This window comes from Rhinichthys klamathensis, unplaced genomic scaffold, assembly GCF_029890125.1.
Source record: "Rhinichthys klamathensis goyatoka isolate OS25496 unplaced genomic scaffold, OSU_Roscu_1.1 h1tg000303l_1, whole genome shotgun sequence".
Lineage (NCBI taxonomy): Eukaryota > Metazoa > Chordata > Actinopteri > Cypriniformes > Leuciscidae > Rhinichthys > Rhinichthys klamathensis.
The window spans coordinates 2965389-2991895 of record NW_026606822.1 but is presented as its reverse complement, the minus strand read 5'-3'; the positions used below and the strand labels follow the sequence as shown (position 1 = coordinate 2991895).

At 36.5% G+C, this 26507-nt stretch overlaps 1 protein-coding gene across 2 annotated transcripts in view; it reads right to left on the bottom strand.

The window, feature by feature from the left end:
* The window catches only part of esyt1b (extended synaptotagmin-like protein 1b), a 38943-nt gene that overhangs the window by 1010 nt on the left and 11426 nt on the right, over positions 1-26507 (bottom strand). The window contains exons 12-50 of one of the 2 annotated variants that reach the window (XM_056270412.1): positions 24554-24643; positions 24210-24305; positions 20042-20113; positions 19874-19960; positions 19571-19720; positions 19181-19297; positions 18841-19017; positions 18437-18522; positions 18292-18340; positions 18101-18190; positions 17910-18005; positions 16937-17008; positions 16755-16841; positions 16516-16662; positions 15158-15264; positions 14594-14747; positions 14324-14500; positions 14158-14240; positions 12452-12500; positions 12178-12267; positions 11708-11803; positions 11533-11604; positions 11359-11445; positions 8251-8397; positions 7939-8105; positions 7714-7843; positions 6044-6156; positions 5839-5947; positions 5537-5713; positions 5262-5344; positions 3743-3791; positions 3563-3652; positions 3378-3473; positions 3125-3196; positions 2951-3037; positions 1686-1832; positions 1411-1550; positions 1109-1240; positions 621-729 (exon numbers count right to left, since the gene is read on the bottom strand). In XM_056270412.1, coding sequence (XP_056126387.1) covers positions 621-729; positions 1109-1240; positions 1411-1550; positions 1686-1832; positions 2951-3037; positions 3125-3196; positions 3378-3473; positions 3563-3652; positions 3743-3791; positions 5262-5344; positions 5537-5713; positions 5839-5947; positions 6044-6156; positions 7714-7843; positions 7939-8105; positions 8251-8397; positions 11359-11445; positions 11533-11604; positions 11708-11803; positions 12178-12267; positions 12452-12500; positions 14158-14240; positions 14324-14500; positions 14594-14747; positions 15158-15264; positions 16516-16662; positions 16755-16841; positions 16937-17008; positions 17910-18005; positions 18101-18190; positions 18292-18340; positions 18437-18522; positions 18841-19017; positions 19181-19297; positions 19571-19720; positions 19874-19960; positions 20042-20113; positions 24210-24305; positions 24554-24643 — 4179 coding nt within the window. The remainder of the gene's footprint in view (positions 1-620; positions 730-1108; positions 1241-1410; positions 1551-1685; positions 1833-2950; positions 3038-3124; positions 3197-3377; positions 3474-3562; positions 3653-3742; positions 3792-5261; positions 5345-5536; positions 5714-5838; positions 5948-6043; positions 6157-7713; positions 7844-7938; positions 8106-8250; positions 8398-11358; positions 11446-11532; positions 11605-11707; positions 11804-12177; positions 12268-12451; positions 12501-14157; positions 14241-14323; positions 14501-14593; positions 14748-15157; positions 15265-16515; positions 16663-16754; positions 16842-16936; positions 17009-17909; positions 18006-18100; positions 18191-18291; positions 18341-18436; positions 18523-18840; positions 19018-19180; positions 19298-19570; positions 19721-19873; positions 19961-20041; positions 20114-24209; positions 24306-24553; positions 24644-26507) is intronic. The other variant, XM_056270413.1, reaches the window with a different exon arrangement.

Here is a 26507-nt window from a genome sequence, read left to right as displayed (position 1 = left end):
TAAATATGTCAATTATATTTATTTCAATATATATTTATTTAATATATTTTTAAATGAATTTATATAAATTAAATTCTGTATTTGTGGCACAAAGTCATAGGACACGTTGAAAAACGAAAATAAATCAACAATACATTAAACAAAAAATATGTTTTATCATTACTAAATCAATTGTGAAGAATAAATGTATAAAAATATATAAAATTAAATCAAATATATAATATTATTTTAAACACATTTCAATATTGATCAAATCAAAATGATATTTTATATATATTTTTTTAAATACATTTATATAAATGAAATAAATTATATGAAATTAAAATTTGCACAAAGTCATGACATATTGAAAAACATTTTTATCTTGTTTCCAGTGAAAATATCTAAACAAATACATTTCAAAATCTTACAAAGTCAAAATTTTGTTTTTAATTTATTTAGATTGATTAATAAAAACAAACACTACAAAAAATATGTATTTTCCTAAAGTCTTTTCTTACCCAATTTCGTACACATTTATTTTGTTGTCAGGATGTTTAAATATTTTAAACGGACAATGAGACAAAAATACTGTGTATGGAAATGATGATTTTCGCAGAAGTGAACCAATGCGGACTGACCTGGCCGATCACATCTTTGTCTCGATTCATGAAGGACGAGGATGCGTTTTTCACACACACGCTGAGCTCTCGTCTCTGAGCCTCCTCTGCACTCATATCAAATTCAAACCTACAGAACAACATTCCAGATGATGACACACTGGTTCAAGGACTCCTAAAACACACTTCAAACCACTTCACATCTAAGATAGAACATGCAAACACATTTGAGGACATAAAACCAAAACACTTACACAACAGAATGCTTTAAAGATTAACCAGACACACCATACTTAAAGTATTCTAATGTATGGAACTAAAGAATGATCATATTTATACACCATGGTATTTAAATGGTAAAAATCAAGCTATTACCATGGTAAATAGTTTGAAGAACAGATTACAATTCACTTAAATGTCGTTCTCTCTTACTCATGAACGACAAAGACACACACACACACACACACACACACACACACACACACACACACACACACACGTCTCCAAACCTTTCATTGAACTCTGGGTTCAGGCTTTTCTTCTTCACACTCGTCTTTCTTTTCGTGGCCTTGCTTTTATCCGGCAGCAGAATGAGGGAGACGTAGGTGTCTAAACTGTCCTTAGATGATGTAACCAGACCCCTGAAAACACACAAACACAGAGCGTCCTCACTTTACCTCAAACTTTAGACTTACACAGGCAACTTATAACCTTGAAAAAACATTTCTTGGTTGCTCAAACAGGTTAATAATCATGCCAACACTATACACCATACAATATACGCACGAATACAATCCACAAGTAAGCAGACCTGCATGCATGGACGGTCACTGTGAGCTGTTTCTGGAAGGACAGGGAGATTTTGATCTGTCCAGTGGTGGCCGTCTGCTTATTACTCAAAACTGGACCTGAACCCATGGCTACTAAGGCCGCCATTTTTGAATCCAAAATCTGGATAAAACAGAACATGTGGGTTTATATGTTGAGCTAGTGTTGTCTTCATGTATACTCTTATTTCTTAACTCCCTGAGAAGTTTAAACAAAACAAATCTTGTGCTCAAAACATTGACGATAACGTTGTCTAACCTTCAGCTGTGCCCTGAGTAGAACCTGGCTCTGTGGTAAAGCTCCATCCAGATCCAGCCATTGGTCCATCAGTAGATCTGCTTTTGAAAGCAGCTCTCTGATTGGTAGAATCAACGAGCCGGTGGGTTGATCAAAGGCACTTGAGAACTGCATAAAATGACAATAAATGAAAAGTGAGTATGAAATCATCATAATTTATGGCCTGAAACAAAAAGCAAACACAGTTCTAGTTAAAATCACTATCCACTTCGTAATGCAACAACTGATTCAATACATTCTCCTTGTTGCCACGAGGGGCGCTAGAGCTGCATTTACAAAAACCATCTTCTTCTAGACAGATTTCTTTTTCATGTCATGCTGAGCAAGTTAGTTATTTATAGTTAGTGAAACTGTTGATGTATTTTTTAGCATGTTCTTGTTTTTCGTGGAATATTGCAGTATTTAAAATAAATTATTTATCCGTGGACATCATTTTTTAAATTCATGTGCCCTCAAAATCTTGAATCAAAATAACTACCCTCCCTCTTGCAGCAACATGTGACTCACAATGAGATCCACCAATAGCAAACCACAACCATCCAATCAAGCGGTTTCACTCAGATATACATCACAATAGGGAAGACGATCACAACTTCCATTTCATGCCGACTTTAACAAGACAGACATTGAGGAATAATTTTATTGCATGTAATCCTCACAAAATAGTATTAACTCTTTCCGTTATAATTGATGGATTTTTGTGTCATTTAGGACACAATTGCTTCCCCACCATCTATGCAAATTTTCGCCAATCTATGTTTTCACTGATATACGGTAGGGGGCGCTATTACGCATCTTCTGAAAGAGTACTGAATCTCCTCATCAAATCACAGGCGAAAAAGAAGCAGAAACAAGCGATAGCCTATGTAAGCAGATGCTCATGTAAAATAACGCAATCATCAACATTAAACAGCATATAAATCAAAACTGCCTAACATTAATTAATGAAAAGTAAACCCAGAATGAGCTTTAGGACTGTGAAGCTTTGGGGGTGTTGATCTACTCCATCTGCTTTCCAGACATACACGATTTTCTCAGCTTTTGTTCAAAATGTTGCTTTTTTATGAAACTTGAGCACATTCAAGTGTTGATTAAAAAAAGAATGAATGAATTTAGAATAGTTTTTTGTTTGTTTGATCAAAACTGGCGGTGATGACTCGCAACTTAAAAAAAAAAAATGCTGTTGAGGAAAGAGTTAATTGCAATTCTGGCTACAATACCCTCACCTTAATGACAAGTATGTCCTTTTTGGGATCATGAACCAGAAAGTCAAAAGCTTCATTCCAGTGAGGAGAGGTTGAACGATCACACACCTTTATATTAGAGAGGACAGAAACAGGAATTTAAATATATTACAAATATTTAAAAAAAGATTGTCATTATTGATAAAAATCTCCTGCCTTGGTTTTGTACGATGTTCCTCCAAGTACAAGTTCAGCGGCAGCTTTGGGTTCCTTTCCGCTTTTCTTCAACTAGACACCAATATAACCATCATTACTTACCAAGCTTTATTAACAGGTTTTAATTATTATTAACAGAGCTTACGTTACTCTTCCGGTCCAAATGTAATAATTCCATTAAAACAGTTTTATCGAGATTGCTTTAATAAAGACAAATTTATACTGAAAAATATGATTTGTGTGAATGACTCACAGGCAGTTCATGAGCTCTGTCTAAAAGAATAAACAGCATCGCTGCTGACGGCACAGATTTGTTCTGGTAGGACTGAGTGCTTTGCATCTGCATTACCTGATAAAGAAAAAACTCTTTTAGTATTAAGTCATTTTTTGTATAAACAAAGAATTAACAGACTCCATGTGTCTTCATTTAAAACTGACTTGTTCCAATCTATCCCGCTGTGTTGCGGTGGGCAGCCATTCCAGAACCAAATGGACTCGACCGTGTTTTATATCATTCAAAGTAAACCACTGAAAAAGAAAAGCCAACAGGGAAAGATTAATGTGCTTATTGTGTTGTGATCTTATGAATCTGAGCCAAATGGGTTGATTGATACTCACTTCATCATTGTACTGGGACCTGATGATGCCTCCAAGTTTGAGCTTGAACCTGAGCACACATGGAGACAAAAGTAAAGTGTCATTTATGTAGATTATAGTATCGGAAATAATATGTAAAAAAAAAAAAAAGTTAGTTCTTATTACTATAATAGTGTGTGTGTGTATATATATATATATATATACACAGTATATATACATATTTGAAGACTTCAGATACAAAAGCCTCTAAGTCCGTCTAAAGTTTTTGTTTAATATTAACATTTGTATCAGGCTCCTATGTATAGGTTTCTACCCAAGTGCCGGCATTTCTGAATGGGCTGAGGCTGGGATTTAGTGAGTTTGAAGTGAAAGTATTAGATGAACATATACTATGTGCAGAGAGCATTCACTAAATATTATTATCTCACTTTTGACAGAGGTGTCTTTTAGAGGCTTTTGCATCGGAGGTCTTCATATATATATATATATATATATATATATATATATACTGTATGTGTATACAGTACTGGTCCAAAGTTTAAAAACAGTACTATTACTATTTTTGATACTTTTTCCAGGATTCTTTGATGAACAAAAAGTTAAAAAACAGCAACAAAAAACAGCACTTATTTAAAATAGAAATCTTTTGAAACAATATGCACTACCGTTCAAAAGTTTGGGGTCAGTCATTTTTTTCTTTATTTGAAAGAAATGAGTAATTTTTTTTCATTAAGGAATCGGGATGTGGTTACTTCAACCAAAAATGAAAATTCTGTCAGTAATTACTCACCCTCATGTTGTTCAACCCCGTAAGACTTTCGTTCATCTTCAGAACACAAATTAAGATATATTTTTTTATTAAATCTGAGAGCTGGATCACTCCTCCATAGGCTTCTTAAGGGATCGAAACTGGCCGGCCCAAAAATTATGAAAGACATCGTTAAAATAGTCCAAAGCTTCTAGGTTGCACGTCACACGCAGGCTTACTATTGGCCGACGCTGGTCATGTGTTTGATGTGTGACGTACAACCTAGAAGCTTTGCGTAGTTTCACTATGTGAAATATCACAGCCGTACAGAGAAGGATATGATTAGTTGAATAAAGTCGTTATTTTTGTTTGTTGCGCACAAAAAGTATTCTCGTCGCTTGATAAACTTAAGGTTGAGCCACTGTAGTCACTCGGACTATTTTAACGATGTCTTTCATAACTTTTGGGCCGGTCAGTTTCGATCACTTAAGAAGCCTATGGAGGAGTGATCCAGCTCTCAGATTTAATCAAAAATATATCTTAATTTGTGTTCTGAAGATGAACGAAAGTCTTACGGGGTTGAACAACTTGAGGGCGAGTAATTACTGACAGAATTTTCATTTTTGGGTGAACTATCCCTTTAAATTTATAAAACGTGTTTTAAACACACACATATATATTACAGTAATGAGACATGAAGGGAAAATGTGCCTAGTTGTTCAATAAAATTAGTTTAATGATAAAAAAAAAAAAAAATTTACACATAGTAAAAGAGATAATAAATATACTAACCTTCCAAGGAAATCATCAGAGTCAACATCCTTGTCATAGACCTCAAACTTCACATCTAGATTATGATCAGGACTCAGAATCACCTAGTAAATAAAAAAGAGTAACAATTAAGCCCTTTTAATGTTTTTTATTTTATTTACTGATAATAATTTAAAATATATAGAAATATTACAGAGTTGAGCATAACTAGAGAAAAAACATAGTTACTACATAAACATCCAAAACCCATCTATGATATCTTGACATTTTTCAAAACTACATTCTCTTATTCCCACCTCATACATCTCATTCCAGGTGGGATTGAGGTTCTCCTTGATCACATGACTCTTAAAGGTTGTTTCACCGATATGGATCTTGACATACGGGTCACTCTTCCCCTTCACCATCCCACCCATCATGTTGTCCTTTGCAACCAGATCTTGAGCCTCCAGAAGATGGATACGCAGCACCCCCTGTGGGACAGATATTAAACAACAACAACAATGCTAATGTGATTCCAACATCCTTAAACCTAATACTAAAAGCAGAGGGCATGTTGATCCAGGAAACTAAAAGGTCAATAAAATAACAGACTCACCTTGGTGCCAAAGCTGGGGTCATGGCTAGTCTTCTGGGGTCGTACGTCTGTTGAACTAGAGACTTTAGACTCTTCTGCAGAAACACTGGGAGAAACCTTCTTGTGAGACCTGTTTAACATGAACAAACACACACAGACATAAACTAATCTTTGTATGATCATAACCCACTAAAATAGGATTATCAAAACCATAAAAAAAACTCACTGTTCTCCTGGTTTATCCACATGTTGTTGCTCTTCATGGGATGATCCAAATGTTTTTACTGGTTCCATATATCCAGCCACATTAGAAGTGGAATCAGGAAGTTTGCTGAGATCCTGTAAATGAAAAGCAACAAGTGAGCAAATCATTTTTTAAATAAATAAATAAAATAATAGCTGTGGTCACCATTCACTTTCGACAAAACAATGTTTATTGTAAAAAATGTTTATATAAAAATGTAAAATTAATTAAAAATGTATTTTTAAAATAAACATTAAACCGAGATGTATGATAAACACAAATACATGATATATACATAATGTATCTGAAATACATCTGATGGAAATGTTTATTTGACTCATTTTAATATAATATAAAAATAAATCAAATTAAACATTAACATTAAAATACAGTGATTAATAGGGATGCACGATGATATCGGGACAACATCGGTATCGGCCGATAAAAGCTTAAAATGACCATCATCGGCATCGGCCGATATGAATATTTCTGCCGATGAGCCTTGCCGATAGGGTGGCGTGTTTCCTATGCGCACGTGACGACCGTGAACGAAGCATGAGCGCCAGCAACTTAAACTTCCAACTAGGGGTGTGCCGTGCGTCTCACGGTTTTTGATCGTGGACGATTAAAATGTCTCCACTATCTGCTTTTGAAGAAAAATCATAGTATCGTGCATTCTATCAGTTCAATTCTGGCGCCTTCATCTCAACATACTGTACAACGCAACGTACATTCACATCACATCACATGTAAACGCAGAGGTAGAGTTACACTCACGGGACACCGCAATTCACAAAAGTTCATAGTTTGCATGTGCGTCAAAGTCTTGCTAGGTAAACATGTCATTCACGTGCTGATGCGCTGTTCTAACATCCGCTTTTCTGAGCGCGTTACACCCGACGCTCACAGGAACTAAAAGCCTGTCACAGCGCCTGCATACTGGACTAATCTTTCCAGTCTTATTGCGCTGATACTGTCAAATACACACAAGGTTTACATAAACAAAGTTGGTTATGTCTAAAGTGAAAGCAAACAGAAAATCTGCTTGTCAAATGCGTGTATATTAGACGCGTCGCGTTACTCGCGTGCAGTTCTTAAAGAGACAGTAATAATATTCTGCCGCTTGTCTTTAAAGAGATACTGCACCCAGAAATAAAAATTCTGTCTATCTAATGTTGTTTCAAACCTGGATTCATTTCTTTCTTGTGCTTAAATATACTATGGAAGTCACTGGAGTACAGCAACTGTTTGGTTAGCCACATTCTTCCAAATAACTTTTATAATTTCAACAGAAGAAAGAAACTTGAGAGAGTAAATGATGACAATTTAAATTTTTGGGAGAACTATCCCGTTAATGTTAATAAAACAACAAAACACAGAGGAAATCACTCACTGCTCTTGACTGAGAACATTAATAGAAGCTTTAATAAGCTTTTTTTGCACTTAAAAAAAATACAAATATATCGGTATCGGTATCGGCATCGGGCAAAATGAGTTTGAAAATATCGGCATATCGAATATCGGCCAAAATCCTATATGGTGCATCCCTAGTGATTAATAAATATATAAATAAATTAATAAACAAAACATAAAATTAAATCAATCTATTAATTCATCTAAAATAAAATCAAATAAAACACACACAAACTAACCTCAGTTATCTGTGTTTTTGGTGCAGACGGCGTGTGATGCTCATCCATGACATGGGCGGCTGTTTGTTTCTGAGGTTCTTCAGGCCGTGGTGTAGGTACTGGTAGAGTAAAGGCTGCTAGGTTACTGATCCTGTTGGTCATGAGCACAAAATAATCTGGTTTAGCTCTCAAGATAAAATGATGTGATTTAAATGAAATCAGTAATCATGACAAAATAAATCAAACCCTTTAGCTGGCAGCTTCTTCCTCTCAGACTCCTTACTGACTGCAGCTTGTGAATGTTCAGCAGTGACTGGTGCTTTTTCTACATGCTGTTCACCCACTGAATGCTGTTCTTGGACAACAGGCTTTTTACGATGAAGGACACTTGAATCCATTCTCGAGTCCAAAATCTGATAATAAAGTAGAGCAATTAGGCATTTAAAAATGTGTTATGGTCATGATTTGACACACCGATTACAAGAGATTCATGTAAAATAAAAATAAACTTTTTTTGACTGTAGTTTCTAGAAAAAGTAATCATAATAATTCTTTCACCTTAAGTTGTGCTCTCAGCAGAATTTGACTGCCAGGACTGGCTCCATCCAAACTCAACCATTGGTCCACCAGTAGATCTGGTTTTGAAAGCAACTCTCTGATTGGTAGAACCACACAGCCCAAGGGCTGCTCAAAGGCACTTGAAAGCTACAGCAGTGAAATGAGAGAAAAATATGAACAAAGATAAAAAAATCCATTATCAATGTTTAAATTATCCATTTAAATGTAAAATAAATTACATAATAAATGTACATGTATTATACTTTTAATAATAATAATACTTATTATTATTGCTATTATAAATAATACTAATTAGATAATTAAACATTCTACTTAATATAAACAATAGACAATGAATAATATTTAATTTAGATAAAATATCATGTCAAACACCAGGACACGTTGACTACCCCAATATAGACATTTAAACTTTTATTTTTAATTTCCCCATTCAGATTTTTCCAGATATTACTTTTCATTAGGGGTGCACGATTCAGAAAATGTCACGATTCGATACCGATTTTTAGACTCAAGATTCGATTAAAAAGAGATTTTCGATTAAAAAAACAATTCGCAGTATATAAATGTAGTTTACTTTTTTTTTTTTTGATTGATTGCAGTAGACACAATTTAAAAGAAAAGAAACACAACAAATTAAATGTAGTTTGATATTACTTTATACGTCTTCATACAAAAATAAAAAACTTTTGCAACTAAAAAGTGCAAAGTGCCAAGCTTTGCCCAGCTTTCAAATACATTTAATTCAAGTTTAAAATAAAACTTAAATAAAAAGCTTTTACATTTAGCTTTAAAGTGCTGTAGTCAGATCAAACAAATATGCTAAATGTGGTTTAAGTAGTAGCTACCAGGTTGACTGTTGAAATGTGAACTGGACTGGGCACATATTGAACTTCCTAAAATTCCTAAAAATATATACTAATGTCATAGTCATAGAACCCTTGCAAAATTATTTTAAATAGATTAAAAAAGCCACCGTTACTGGTAACATCTTTGGTTAGATTGATTTGTTTAGATCCAGTGAAGTCGTTCATAGGCGTAATTTGCGGGTATCTCCAGTTAACTAGCAGGGCATTCATTTAGTTCGTTATTAAATAAGAGATCTGTTATTTTTTAAATCAAGCTGCGCGCTCGTGTCCGCTGCTATCAGTGTCATGGATACAGTGTTCTCTGTGGCTCGCGCAGTCTTCACTCGGACGCGCTCTTCAATCTATCGCCGTTGTGGAGACTCCGGTGCAATCACAAAATAAAATGCACACAAACGTGTCCCTGACTGTCTGTAACCACTGATGAACATATTCGGTTTTGATGAGAAAAAAAACTATACGAGTGCGGTTTAGAATCCGTAACCTCTTGACACGCTTGGCAAAAGATCTACAGACCATTTAAGAACTGAAACATAATCTGCGGATCGATGCATTTATTTACGGGTTGAGCAGAGAGGCTGCACAGTTTGACTAGCGGTCGGCAAGAACTTGCAATGTATAACTATTTATCAGACCGGCCCTCGCGGCCTCGAAACACTTACCAGACCACAGGGAAAAGTCCCGACTCACCCGATTGCCAATCCGCCCGTGCACGCCATTAAAAAAAATATATATATGAATCGATTTTTGGAATTCTATGAATCGATTCTGAATCGGTAAAGATTGAATCGCGATTCAAATGTGAATCGATTTTTTTTGCACACCCCTACTTTTCATGTAGTGTTTGTGAATGTAAAAGGTCTGCAAAGTTTCAAAAATCAAAGAGTTATTGTCTCCCAAAAGAAAGAACCGATTCTGAAATGAGTCGTCAGTAATTCCAGTCTCACGTCCTGCTCGATCCTACATACAGTAGCAGACTTGTAACAGATGTGAAAAATGCCCGCCTATAGTCTTCATTGGCTGCCAATGAAAGACATCTACTTTTCCCCGCCCTCAAACACTGTAGTTGCACCTGAAGCCTGGAGGAGTTTGGTTCGTGTTGTCGACGTGTCAGGAAGATGGTAAAACCGACGCCATCGCTACTGTTACTATTGCTGAGGAAGATCCAGAGGTGAAATTCAGATATGGCAATGAGTGTTTCGTTTCCGACACGCGCTATACGCGATAGACCAATCACTTACAGACTGTGCCATCTGACCAATCAGAGCAGAGCAGGCTCTCAGAAAGGAGGGGTTTAGAGAGACTGAGGGCCCTATTTTAACGATCTGAAACGCAAGTAACTTTGTGGGCGGATCTCGGGCGGTGTTGCTATTATACCGGCGGGATAAATGACTCTTGCACCCGACGCAAATCTAAAATGGGTTGGTCTGAAGTAGCTGCATTACTCATAGGTGTGGTTTGGCCGTAACATGCAATAAACCAATCAGAGCGTCATCTCACATTCCCTTTAAGAGCAGGCGCGCTTGTTCCATGGCGGATTGCTATTATAATGGCGGATTTGCAGGCGCACACCAGGAGCGGTTCACAGCCGAGGAGACCGACGTTCTCGTCAGGGCCGTAAAAGACAGAGAAGTGACATTGTATGGGGATGGGAGAAACCAACCCAAATTAGCTTCAGTTAAACAGGCATATAATAATTTTGGTAAATGTGTAAGCTATATTATGCCTATTTTTTCACATCTTCATGGACACCACAATGATTTCCCCCATGTGGTAATATTTTTCCTTGTAATTATGTATGGTTTGCAAAAATGTGAACTGCTGTTTGTGTAGATGAGAGAAGCAAAGAGTATGCGCGTTGTGCACACACTACATTATGGCCAAGCATGCGCCCTTAAAATAGCATCTGAATAACGCGCCACTGACTTTAGACTACTTTTTTCCTGGTCTGTGGCAGAATTGTTTTCTGGAACTGCAAAATAGCACTAGGGAATGTTTGTGCCGGAACATGCCTCCTCTTTTCGCTGAACCGCCCCCGGGAGCAAAGTCAGCATATTTATTAGTTGCGCTGGGTGCAAGATAGGGCCCTGAATCCTTTATCGTTTCAGACACTGTGAGAAAAGAGGTGATGCTACAATGCGAGAAAATTAACGTGGTTTTTGATCATGGATGAATGTAAACCTGTAAACCTCCAAAACAAAATTAGGAACCTAATCTACTTCACCTTTATAATAAGAATCTCCTCTCTTGGGTTGTGGACCAGGAAGTTAAAATCTTCACTCCACTGAGGAGACGTGGCGCGGTCACACACCTTTAAAGAGACCAGCAAAGAAGTTGCTTACATTAAGGCCCAGAAATTGACACACAACTTTATCTTTACATAAGGCACAAGTTCCACCTTGGTTTTATGAGAAATGTCACCGAAAATCAGCTCTGCAGCAGCTTTAGGTTCCTTTCCACTCTTCTTCAGCTGCACACATGAACACAAATTAAAGTGATCATAGCAGTTGATCCAATACAGCTGAACTGTATTTGTGTGAAAATGCTTGTAAGTGCATGTGTGTAAGACGTACCGGCAGGTCATGAGCTCTCTCCAAGAGGACGTAGAACAGAGCTGCCGACGGCACGGATTTGTTCTGGAATGAATGTTCTGACTGTAACTGCAGAGCCTGGACATGAAGAAAACAAGTAAACAATTCAAAATGCAGGTTGAGATTGAGACAGAAATTCTAATGCCAAATTAAATCCTAAAAAGTATATTCACATTAAATATACTTCATAATAATACTACACAATAAACAAATATATTTAAAAAAAATGTATTTTATATTAAAATAAACACTTAACTCTGATCTAATTTTTATTGAAAGGTTCGAGCCTCACTTAATTTTAGGAGGCGTTTGAAGTAAATCAATTAAATAAATAACAAAAAGGTTTATAAAAAGGTCTAGAATAGATGCATTTCACATGGATCGAATTACTATTATTGATACTCAAAAACATCATATGAACTAATATAATATATGTCAGCTTTAATAATGACCTTTTGCAGTCGGTCGGGTTGTGTTACTGTGGGCAGCCACTCCAGAATCATATGAACACGGCCATGTTTGACATCACTCAGAGAAAACCACTGACACAGAGAAAGAAAACACAACGGAATTAATATATTGCAATACTTTCTCACCTTACCAGTAAACTTACGACCAAATTGAATCCTCTCTAAATGCAAATATAAGACAATTTGTCTAAACTGTTCAAAATCCAATCCCTAGAGAATGAGAAATGAGGAAAGATGCTAGTGATGATACACTCACTTCATCAGTCAACTGGGACTGAATGATCTCCTGTAAGCTGATCTTCAGCCTGTGGACACATACAGGATCAGTAAAATGACACGGACAAGCATCATGTCAACATGCCAATGCGTGTTTGACTTTCATCCACATTCCAGTGTTATTTTACTATTATTTATATACCATTATAGCATCTATCACAGTAAAGTTACTTTAAAACAATCTGTGTTGTATAAAGCGCTAAAGGTGACTTGACTATTTATAAATAGCTTGAATTTATATATTTCCAATTTTCATTTTAGTTTTCATTTTAATTTAAGTTTTAGCAATTTGTTGTCTGCTTTTGCATTTTTATTTCATTTGTAATATTTCTATTTACAGGGTTCCCACTCTTTTTCAGCGAGCATTTTCCAGGTCTTTTTCAGGACATTTTCAATTTTACTATGACGGGAAAAAAAGACAAGGATCACGTCCTAAAGTAATATATTGCTCTCTAAATCTTCAAAAGGCGTACAGTTTATTGCCATGACTTAACTATAAAATCACTTTTTAATATGAGCTCTAAAATCATACATTATGACTATGGAAGCTAGGACTGTGCGATTTGAGGAAAATATCTAATTGCGATTTTTCAGACAGATATTGCGATTTGATTTGCGATTACATTTTTGTGAAGTCAAGCTTCAGCTCAATATTCTCAATAGTCTGCAGCACACACTCTAAATTAAAGTAGTACAACATGCCTTTAACTGTAGACCCCTCCACTACCGCAGATGCAGAGTGCCTTTCTATTAGTGTTAGTGTCATGCATTTTGTAAAAAATTTTTTATTATTATTTAGTCATAGTGTCCAATGTACTTTTTAGTTTTTATCCGGCGTTTTAGGATCCCAAAACTCCGGATCTGTTTGTATCGAAACGCTGATGATACAAAGTTTTTCGGTATACAGCTAAACTCGTCTTCGTGTGGACGAGCATTTACACATGCACACATCTATTTTGACATCAGAATTTTTTGTCCCAGCCAATGCTGGTTATTCACCATGTCAATCAATAAAATTTTGGATTCAATCCCGCATTTAAATAAGTTAGTCATTCCCAAAACTTTGCAGTGTGTATATACATAGCAGCATGAAAAATAGAACTTTTTTCAAACTGCGAATGGGTTATATGCAGATAGCAAACAAAGAGCGTTCCTTTTTTAATCACTACAGCTGTCAATCACTTCAGCGCTAGCACTGTTGTGAAAAATCCTGTTATACTCAATGAAGCTGGATACAGTGCACAATTAATATCTTATTGACCTTATAATCACATCAGAATTATTAATTATTAGAACACTGTACTTTCTGCAACTAATGGTAATTGTTTTTGGCCAGTGAAAAACTCTATTCTCACCTAAATAAAAAACGAATAACTTAAAAAAAAAAAAAATATTCCAGGACTACAACAAGATTTTCCAGGACATTAGACACTTTCTCTAATTTTCCATGTTTTCCATGACGGGAAAGTTTGTCACTGATCCAGGTTTTCCAGGACGAGTGGGAACCCTGATTTAGCTTTATTTTTTATTTCAGCTTTAGTTTTAGCACTTTTTGTTTTAGTTACATTTAAAAGAAAAATTAAGTTAGTAAACACATTTTAGAACTAATATTTATCTTATATTATATTAATACATTTATTTTTAATATTTTTAGTTTTATTTAACAATTACAACGCTGCCACATACCTCCCCAAAAAGTCGTCTTTGTCCATGTCCTTGTCAAAAACCTCTACAAGGACATCAGAAGTCGTGCTGGAGCCCAGAAACAGCTGGGAAAAGCATTGATCACATGATTTTATATTTAAAACCATTTTAACATCAACTAAAACAGCATCTGAGGACCTAAACCCACCTCATACATCTCATTCCAGGTGGGATTGAGATTCTCCTTGATCACAAGACTCTTAAAGGTCGTGTCCCCGATATGGATCTTGACATACGGGTCGCTCTTCCCCTTCATCATCCCACCCATCATGTTGTCCTTTGCAACCAGATCTTGAGCCTCCAGCAGGTAGAGGCGGAGCACGCCCTAAAAAACATCAAATGTTCTCACTCTGTTGGTGTGTTTGGATTTATAAGCCATATCAACAATGCCATCATCTGTCAGCCTAATATTTCTCACCTCGGTACCAAAGCCGGGGTCAGGGCTGGTGTGTAGGGGTCGAAGGTCATCTGAGCTGGACACTTCCGTGACCTCTGGGAATTCCTCCTCTTCTGGGACTGACACAGAGGAAGTCCTGCTGACAGGAGACGGTGGGACCTCTTCAATACTAGACCTAAACCCCCCCAAACAAACACAGACACGCACGTCAAAGTCAAAGTAAGTTTATTGTATATGTGGTCAAAGAAGTTACATAACATGTAACAATATGAATATGAAACATTATTGCTTTTAAACAAAGTATCAATAAACACACATACTTAACAGTCGAGTATAATCATTAAATACACACTTAAATACAGTTTTCTATAGAACATAACTATTACATTAACCAGCGATGGATTTATAGAGTTAATATTTCATTTTTAAGAGAAATTACGAGTGAAATATCAGGTGTTCTGCAAAACTGTTCATTTGAATTAAATAAAAGATCTTCAGTTTAAGGCACTGTTTATTAAATGTCATCCAGATTGTTAGGGCATATGTTTGAGGGCTCTATGACATGTGAAATTGTCCTCCTCTCACTTTTGCACTAATTCCTCCTCTCGTTTTCTTCTAATGCTGGATGCTTCAGGACGTTTCAGCTCCTCATGCTGGTTATCAGAGCTCTCCGATGCTTTAGGGCAAAGAATCTACAACACAAGGTAACGACATATCACGCCATCTCAGAGTCAGACAGCTGCCTTCTAAAAATCTGCATCCTTGTAAATATCCAATATCCTTGAAATAATGATAGGAAAAGCCTCGCCCCACACGTTGACGGGATTGGTTACTTGTTTGTGACCAGGGCTTGACATTAATACCTGCCAACCTAACAAATGCGGGTGTATTTCAGCAGTGGCGTGTAACGCAGTCACTCCTACTAGCCACTTTGGCGGGTTAAATTTGATATAATATATCCATTTTTCAATTGTAGTCTTTTAAAAAGGCATCAGAAATAATAAACTTAGTGCAATGTAGTGTTGTCAAAAATATAAAATTTTCGCTACATATCGATACTGAAATGCTTCCAATACCAATTTTCCACAGAATAGATACAATACCAGCTGCACTTTCTCGCTCTCTCATCTCTCCGACAGCGAGTGACACACAAACCCGTTTCTCCTCACCCACTCGTTGCATTTGCTCCGGATGAATATTGTTGGTGTAACAGGGCTTGAATTTCGCCGTGGGATTTCACGTGTTGCACATCATTTTACTATAATTTTGTGCTCACACACAAAGTGCCCGAGCATAAAGCCTCAGTACTAAATTGAGTTCTTTTTCGCTGCTTATTGCACTCAAACAGTCAAATACACACAAAATAATGTCAAAATGCCAGTCTTGGTGAGTATTCTCGTAAACAGTCAGTTATGTTTTAAGTGAACGTAAACAGTTGAGAAAGAAAACGCATCTGTAACAGTATAATGGATCCGTGCGTCAGGTCTTAAAGTGATAGCAGCCTAATATACCTGCTGCCAAATTATGAGATAATGTTAAAAATATCTATATGGCTGTTTTTCCCGATGTCAAAATTGTGGCCAGTGAAAATGCTGAGTGGCTAGTGAACAAAAAAGTTAATGTCAAGCCCTGTTTATGACGGTAGGAATTAGGGGGTGTGTTTTTGAGGTTGTCTTTTGTACACTATAGTTTTAAGGAGAAAATACTCAGCAATGGTATTGACTGACTTTGCACATGGTTTGTCTTAAAGCATGCTAAAAACACCACATAGTCATATAAACAACATTAAAAACTTGATTTTCACCACGGGGGTCTCAATATTTAAATAGAAACAAGTTATTTTAAATTGCAATAATATTTCATAGTATTACTGTTTTTAGAGTATTTTGATCAATTAAATGCAGCCTTAATGAAGATGGAATACGCATCCGTGTGTGTTTTACCTTCAGTTGAGCTCTGAGCAGAATCTGACTCTGAGGTGACGCTCCATCCAGATTGAGCCACTGGTCCAACAGCAGATCTGGTTCAGAGAGAAGCTCTTTAATGGGAATCACCACAGATCCCAGAGAGAAATCCCAATTGTGGGATAACTGGTGAGAAAAAGTGAGGATAAAGGGTTAAGGTCAGATGGTAAAGTGTGTTGCAAGTCAAATACTGCATAAAAATGTGCTGAAGTTCTAACCTTCACAACAAGGTCTTCATTAAAAGGGTTTCGAACCAGGAAGTGAAACGCTTCGTCCCATTGGGGAGAGCTGTTGCGGTCACAGACCTACATCACACAGAGTCAAGTCAAGGAAAATGAATTTTAGCCACACATTCTTGACCAAACATTTAAACAGTATCTGTGGTAAAGCAGTTTCTCACCGTGGTTTTATGAGAAGTTCCTCTCAAAATCAGCTCCGCTCCAACTTTAGGTTCCTTCCCACTCTTCTTCAACTAAACACATAGAGAAAAAATAAGACTTAGAGAACCATTTGTAAAGCACTGTGGGTAAATGTTTCAGACATGTTTCATTAAAGTATCAACTTTGTTTCAGATTCTTCTCCTAAAATATTTCTAAAACAAATCAGTTGTTGAAATACAGTACTGTTCATTTTTTGAAGATGTTGTTTTTGAAAGAAGTCTCCTCTACTCACCAGGGCTGCATTTATTTGTTTAAAAATACAGTAAAAACAGTAATATTGTGAATTATCATCAGAATTTAAAATAACTGTTTTCTATTTTAATATATTTTAAAATGTAATTTATTCCGGTGATCAAAGCTGCATTCTCAGCATCATTACTCCAGTCTTCAGTGTCACATGATCCTTCAGAAATCATTCTAATATGATGATTTGCTGCTCAAGAAACATGTCTGCTTATTATTAATGTTGAAAACAGTTGTACTGCTACATATTTTTGTGGAAACTGTACTTTTTTTTTAAGGATTCTTTGATGAATAGAAAATTTAAAAGAACAGCATTTGAAATTTAAATCTTTTTTTAACATTATAAACGTCTTTACTGGCACATTTGATAAATTTAATGCATCCTTGCTGCTGAATAAAAATCTTTTCTCCAGAAAATAGCAGCTAAAAGATCATTTGAATAATGTTCGAGTTGATATTGAGATCTCTGACTTCTGATTGCTCACTTTGTTTCCTGGCAAATCTGAGCACAGTTTGAGATATTGTTGAGGTCTTTTCTGAAACTCTAGAGGGGAACATGCAAGATCACTGGGGTCTTTTTCACAGGAGAAAAATCTGAAAAACAGGAGGATCTCAGTCTCTCCATTAATGTCATTACTGTCTAGGAGAACAAATGAGATATTTAAGAAATGTCACTTGTGTCATACTCACAGGAAGCTCATGTGCGCGCTCCACATACACAAACAGAAGAGCGGCAGTCGGCACTGTCTTATTCATGTATGAGGTCTTTGATTGGTACAGCAACACCTGATTAATAAATCATACAGTTAACCAGTTAGTTTCCTCAATGTATTTTCAACACAGACAGAGATTGATGGAGGATGAGAGATGGTTCTGCCCACCTGCTGGAGTTTCTCTGGTTGTGTTACAGTGGGAAGCCATTCCAGACCGAGATGAACACGGCCACGCTTCACATCACTCAGAGAAAACCACTGCCACACACAGTCACAAGAGGATATATGTATGAGTATCTTTATATAATATATATCTTATTTTATACTTATTACTACTGATGCATATATATAAACTCAACCTCATTAATGTATTGGGAGCTGATTATGTCACTCAGATTCATCTTCAGCCTAAAAGAAAAACAATATGAATATATGCTTAAATAATGCTAAAACTAAATAATGCGTAAGAGTTATACTGGATTACATTGACAGCAACCTTCTTACCTGCCCATAAAGTCATCTTTCATGTCCATGTCCTTATCAAAAACTTCCAATGTCAAATCCTGACCAGGAAGCTGCGTCAAAACCACCTTAAAAATAATAACGGGAAATGGCAAGTTAAAACACTTCATCATACTGCCAATCACTCACAGCTTAAATTAAGAAAAAGTCCTGCTGATAAATATTTCGAAGACTAGCATACTTCACAATTTGCAGTACATACTGTGTACTGTTCTTTAAAAAAAAAAAAAAAAAAAAAAAAAAAAATGTATGGCGTGTGAAACAGCATGCAACAATAAATATGTCAAACATTGTTATAGTATAGTATAGTATATTAGAATGGCAGTTTGTCATTCTGGACATAGCGTCAAGGTTTGATTTATAAATGCATTTGCAAGTATTCCCACCTCATACATCTCATTCCAGGTGGGGTTGAGATTCTCCTTGATCACTTGACTTTTAAAGGTTTCACCTCCAATTTGTATCTTGACATACGGATCGCTCTTTCCCTTCACCATCCCACCCATCATGTTGTCCTTCGCAACCAGATTTTGAGCCTCCACGAGGTGGATCCGCAGCAGCCCCTGCAGGAACGAAGGGAAGATCATTTTACTTTGATTTCAGGGGTTGGTTATGATCGATCGGACCATCAAAGAGTGTATATTCAAGAATAAATCATACGTGTGTGGGTAATAATGTTATAAAATATGAATAGCATAACGACATTAATAGATTAGATCCGCACACCTCAGTAGCGAAGCTGGAATGGGGCGTCGACTTCTGTGGACGCGAGGCAGAGCTCTTCGAAAGAGGGCCACTGGAAAGGAGGGAGGACGTTACTGCAGCTTCATCCAAACAGAGAACCTGCAGGAAATGACATCAACATAAGCTATGTTTCCAACCAAAGTTGTGAATTTAACTTGTGTGCAAAACTGGAATATCGCAAAAAAAAACATTTGCGAATAAAGCAGTTTCCATCTGTGTTCACGGGAGCACCACAACGCATGCGTGGAGCAGACATTGTTGGAGATTAATATTTTGTAAATAAAGTGGAAAATTATGTTGTTGTTTTTGCATGGTAGAGTATATGTATATATGTGTACTAAAGCTTGTGTATTGTGTGTCAGATGAATTTACCCTAAGAACTGTGTTGATGTGGATGCGGCTCTCTGAGCCAGAATTCTCAAGATTAAACCACTGATCTAAAGTCAGATCTGGACTTGAGAGGAGATTGGAAACAGGAATAGACAGACTTCCCAAAACCTGAACACGGTCATTATCCTTCACCTGAAAAAGAGAGTGAGTAAATGTAAAAATGGCTTAAGTAACATGAATGTCAACCAGGAAAAATAATCCTGGAAGTCATCACATCTGAACCCTGTTTACACCTGTATTGAGAGCTTGTGTATGTTCCTAACAGGGCAGATGATGCAAGCATACCTGTACACTTATGTTCTCTTTGCTTGGGTCTCTGATGAAAAAAGTGAACGCGTCCTCCCACTGAGGGTTCACGGTATTCCAGCAAATCTAAGAGGGGAAATAAGTGAGTGAGAAGAGCGGGTCACATGGGAAAGTTTGGTTGGCACAGGTGGTAATTGTGTGTCTTACCCGGCTGTCACGAGTAACATCCTGCACTGAGATTTGAGCAATTGGGTTGGGATCCTTATTACCTTTTTTCATCTAAAAACAGAAGAAACGGATACAAACACACTTAAAAACAAACATAAAATAGCATATGAGTGACAGGTCATTTACCATTTTGTCATTAATATGATTAAGTTTCCAGTTTAAACCAATAAAAAAAATAACTATTTCATTTAAATTAGGTTAGTAAGCGATTCTTTTGTCACATGATCCTTCAGAAATCATTCTTATATGATGATTTGCTGCTCAAGAAACATTTCTAATTATTATCAATGTTGAAAACAGTTTTGCTGCTTAATATGGACAAACATTTACGTAAGGGAATAAAAAACAAAAAAGGTAATTGCGTTTTTTTAATCTCAAAATTTGGAACTTTTTTTGTACTGAGTTTATATGACGCAATTTTGAGTTTATAACTCACAATTAGGGCTGCAACTAACGATTATTTTGATAATTGATTAATCGGGCGATTATTTTTTCGATTAATCGGATAAAAAGATTTAATTAGATTTTTTGTTTATTGTGACTAAATAAAACCCGGTTACACTTTATTTTAAGGTGTCCTTGTTACAGTGTAATTATATATTTAAGTACAGAGTAATATTAAGTAACTACATGTACTTACTATATGAATAGGGTAGGATTAGGTTGAGGGTTAGTTGCATGTAATTATGCATAATTTACTGTTATTACTACAGTAAGGATATGTAACATATGTAACAAGGACACATAAAATAAAATAAAGTGTTACCTAAAACCCTAAATTAGGATATTTATGTGTAAAAGTGTACTTTAAAAAGTGCAAAAGCCACACATTGAGTTTTACAAATATCAATATTTGCATTGTTTTTAATGATAATTGCTGATGGCAAGTTGACAACCATGATTAATGTAAAAAAAAACAACAACATTTATATCCAACATATTGTTTTAACACAATTTTTGTTAAAACAAATTTACAGACATGTTGATCAGATGTGAAGATATAAACTAAAAACATCTAAAAATATATAATTCATTTAATTTTTATTTAAAACGTATTTAATAATTTTTGTAAAAAATAAATATAGAAAGACTGAAAACAAGCGTGTGAACAGAGCCGCAGTAGATCGCGTTTGAAAAACAATTAAAACTTAATAGTAGACAAATGCTATATAAAGAGAACGTAATGGAGGTACGCAGCAAGCTAACAGGCTTGATTAAAAAGATAGGAAAAATGATGCATTAGTGCACAAACATTCGCTGAAACCCACTGAGTACAGTGACTAAAAAACAATATTTTACTGCTGCTGTTATTAACTGCCTTTATATTTAGTGCTTCGCTTTGTAAAGACCATTTTAATTTAATATTTCTGCGGTAGCACTATTTTAATCCATCACTTATGTTGCGAGCGAACTGATTGCGCAACCTGATGCTCGAGACGCAAAATACAGACATCCCAAGTCTCCCGGAAGTTCTGGAAGTCACCCGCATATTGATAGCGGCTCGCAAATTAGTTCAAACTCCCGGGATTTGAACGTGCAAGCAAGAGCGCGCATGCGAGACAGAAGAGACTGTGCTCCAAACCGTGTAGCGCGAGCGCGCGGCAGAGCAACGGAGGGAGAGAGACCTTGCGTGTGTGTGCCTCATGAAGCGCGTGTAAGACAGAGAGCATCCTGATTGGCCTGTTTCAACCAATCACCAGTAAACGCTCCCCGTGACGTAAGCAGACCAACTAATCGATAATGACATTCGTTGACAACGATTTTCATAATCGATTATAATCGATTTTATCGATTAGTTGTTGCAGCCCTACTCACAATTCTGGAATTGCGAGAAAAAACATCACAAGTTTATATACGATATTCAGTCTGAATTGTGAGGGAAAAAAAGTCCGAATTGTGAGATAAAAAGTCGCATTTTTTTTATTCCATGGCGAAAACAAGCTTGCACAGCTTAATGTTTTTGTGGAAACTTTTGTGGATTTTACTTTTATCACAGAGCAAAGCACTATAGACTTAAAGTAAGTGCTTTATTGTAAACACAATTTATGCTTTAGAACCGAGAAAGGAGTTTTATTATCTGTCTAATATCAATTATTATCTGTGGTCAACCATATTTCCCAAAATGTGCATAAAAATAGGTGGATGGAAACATGAAGCTAATGAAGCCAGGACATTCTTTTTAAATCCTCCAGACCGCAGCGCTGTAAGCTTGAGCACTCTGGCATATTCACTTGATGCAAGTGTGTACTTGTTTCAAGAGTTTTAAGTATCAGTGTGTGCCTCTTAAGTGAACTCTTTTTGCATTGCACTTCTAGTAAAATATTCTGGATGCGGGAAACGGTGCGAGTGCTTTCACAGAGTGCTCTCTCAAGACCATGAGCTGAATAAGATATATCTAATGTTTCATTTAATAGTTTCTCTAGAAATGGCTGCAATCCTCCTTTAAGTCTGCTTCAGAGTGGGCGGCAGCCAGTCTGCTGCCGAGCAAAAAAGGGTAACGGCATGTTGTGGGTAACCAGGAGCATTCACACACACACACACACGTTTGTTTGGTTTCTCTACCATGGTGGGACCTTCCATTGACTTCTGTTTTTATACTGAGCTAATGATGTTTTTTTATCCCCTAATCTTAAATTGAACCCAAACAGAAACCTTTTAGCAGTTTTAAATGTTGATTGAGACATTATTTAGTATGTTTATTAACCATTTTCATTGAAGGCATTGTTGGCTCGTCCCCACATTAGGGTGATTTCAGGTTTCACTTCCTTTTTAAAGACAAAGCGGAAAAACCTTTCTCACATACAGTACCGTTCAAAAGTTTGGGGCTAGTACGATTTTTTTGAAAGAAATGTTTGCGTTTATTCAGCAAAGATGCATTAAATTGATCATAATTAAAGTTAAGACATTTACACTGCTGCAAAAGATTTCTATTTCAAATAAATGGTTTTCTTTTGAACTTTCTATTCAGTATAGAATTCTTTACACAAGAGTTTCCACAAAAATATTAAGCAGCACAACTGTTTTCAACATTAGCTGCGTTTACATGGACACTTATAATCGGATTGACGGCTCAATCGGACTAAAAAACCTTCATGTAAACACCTTAATCGATCCGATTGAGCTCGATCCGATTGAAATTTCGATCGGATTGAAAGGGGTGGTTTACTCCTTTTGTAATCCGATCGAGAGAACATGCAAACACTTGATCGGATTGAAAACCGAAACTAAAAGGACTGCGCATGTGCAATGACGTTGAAATAGCGTAATGACGTATGACGCACGGAACGAGCTGTTCTTCCTGTTGAATAAAGTGAATATAAATGAGTGTTCCGTTATTAAAAAATTCTCATTTCACTCAGCGTCTGTGAAGTGGAGCAGGACAACGTCCCAGCAGTGCTTGTTTCAGACTCTCATCCATGGACGACTGGTTTTGGGCGCAGGGTTTTACTGCGTGATCAATATAAGCAGCACGGCAAAACGGTTCATGCTCATCGTCTCCAAATCATGACCAGAGACGGATAAATATATTAAGTCTGCTGTTTAAAACAAATAAAGCACCAAAAAAGAGGAGAATAGTTATGCGCGAACAGCAGCATATTCGTGCAGTGCGCATGTCAAAAAATCAATTCCGATTTGAATCTTGTGACATATAAACGCGCACATCAACCCGATTACTTTATTTATCGTTCATGTAAACACCGTGTCGAATTCATGGATTGATTTCATTCCGATTGAACCATGTAAACGCAGCTACTGATAATAATAGGAAATGTTTCTTGAGCAGCAAATCATCATATTAGTATGATTTCTGAAGGATCATGTGACACTGAAGACTGGAGTAATGATGCTGAGAATTCAGCTTTGATCACAGGAATAAATTACATTTTAAAATATATTCAAATTAGAAAATTGCAATAGTATTCCACAATATTTCTGTTTTCCTGTGTACTTGATTAAATAAATGCAGGGTTGGTAGGCATAACTACTGTGTCTGTGTGTGTGTTTTCTGTGATGGGTAGGTATAGGGGATAGAATATACAGTTTGTACTGTATAAAAATCATTGTCAATGGAATGTGCTCATTAAACATAACATGTGTGTTAGAACAAAGGAGTGCAGCAGGAAGATGACGTGAGAGTATTACTCACAGGAAGTGCCTCAGCCTTGTCCAAATACAATGCCATGATGGCTGCTGAGGGTGGCTTTGCTGTTTTACTCACCACACTTTCATTTCTCTTCAGAACCTGAGAGAAAAAGAGAAAAAAAATGAGGGCAAAGTAGGGCGGAGCGAAGCTACTGTAAAAACTCCTGTTTGCAGTTGCTCTGTTTGACAAGTGTGCAAAGTAAGCTTTCTGTCTCGTTTAAAGATTATTGGGTTTTGTTAAAAGGTGGAGTACATGAACACACTGTTTGCATGTGTGGAAAACATAGCACACCCATTTCCTAGAAACCCCCCTGTGCTGTGTTCTGTGTTTGTACGGTGTTATAAGACCTCTTTCAGTCTTCCTGTGTCGGCTTCTAGTGTCAGCCACTCCAGTCTGAGGTGAACCCGCCCGGTAGGGGTGTCCTTCAAAGTGAACCACTAAGAAGGGGACATTAAAACAGCAAATAATCACCCATGCAAAATTCTACAATAAACCTATGAGACTGACATAATGAAATACATAATAAAAGACACAAATATTCCACAAATAAGCTGGTCATTATTGCAAGATAAACCCTTTCAGAGTGATACAAGACTGAATTGAGGCACAGATCACCTTGTCAGAGGTTTATTTTGCAGCTCAGTGTACAGTGGTATGACATCAGTGTTATTTATCTATTAATATAATATTATAATACATATATGACACGCTGCTGTAAGCAAATAAGACATGCTGCTGCTGTACAATACAGCATACATGTTCTACCCATAGCATATCTATACAGGTGGAGCTGGGGAAGGTGGAGGGTTTCTGAAAGTGCACTGCAAACTGCTACAGAAAATGCTGACCAAGTATTTTAAAGTTGAGCAGCGAGCTCATTGGCTACTGATGTGACAGGAACCAATCAGCTGTGCCCTGAATGATGTGATTGCGAACAGGTTAAGGACCTTTCAGCATGCGCCATCTAGAGTTTCATGACAGAACTTTGTATTTATTTCAGTCATTTACAAGGGCAAAATTTCTTTTTTTCTTAAGTTTTTCGACTAATATTTCTATAATACTGAAAAAGTTTTAGTGAATGACAAGAGATATGTAACTAGAAAGAAAATTAGAAAAATAAGGTTTTGCATCATTAGAATATTTGACTGCAGAATGCCTTGATGAACCAAACAGATTCAAGCATTCAGCCATGTGATCATTTTATTTATAAATAATAATAATTGCAATATACAATGGTTTTAGTGGTCTGTAGCTAATTGTTGCATCGATATAGATTTCGTGTCACTTGTGGTTAAAGTTATGCACACACTTGCAAACCAAATCAAGTTAACCACACACATATGGGATTAATATCCTGCCATGATTCAAAACTGAAAATAAAGTTCTGAAAGGTTGAAACTAAGTGTTCGAAAACTCAAAATCTTACAAAAAAAGTTTTGCAAGATCGAAAAATAAGATTTGCAAAATCTTTTGATAAAAATGATCTGGCGCCGGCCCTGTTGAAAGGCCTTTGGTTGTAGATAGTAAAACATTTCTGCAACATTAATCAAGTTCATTGATAATTGTGCTTGCATGTGTTAATCATTTTGATACTATATTTTGATACAGCACTTTGGCCAACAACTGTTGTTTTTAAATGTGCTCTATAAATAAATATGACTGACTGACTAACTATATTCATCCCATACGCTTTCGTCATTGGGGGAGCAGTCGGTCAATCCCACCTTTCCAGTAAATACGACTTGTGATTGGACTGTACGTCAGCAGACAGCAAAGCATTGGCCAAGAGCAGAAGGCCCTCCCTCCAGGCTTTTTTTTTTAAGTTGCGAGGTTGCGAAGCTTCATTTTCACTCAGTCTGAGTTTCAGAGTTTCAGAGCAGAGCTGTGTGACAACGCTGCCACAAATCACGTGAGTCGCAAGCTCGCAACTGTGTGGGCGTATCTCCGCAAAGTGGGTGTTGTAAACTCAGCTCTGAAAAAATAGTCTGCAATAGGAGTGCACATGTAATGTAACGTAATAAGTTTCGCCCTTTCGAACCTCAGTTTTCAGAGTTTCAAAACTTTTTTTCACCTATTCGCACACCAGTTTTCAGATCACCATTTACAAGGTTTCAAATCTGGAAAACAAACTATACACTGGGAGAACAGTGACAAATTCGAAACTCTGAAAAAATGATTGCACAACACCGTAAAAAAGAGTGTTGCACTTCCGAAGAAGGAAAACTCAAAAACAAAATTATGTTTGCAGAGATTTCATTTTTTTTTACCACTTTGCAAGCCTGCAAAAGTCTGTTTTCAGAG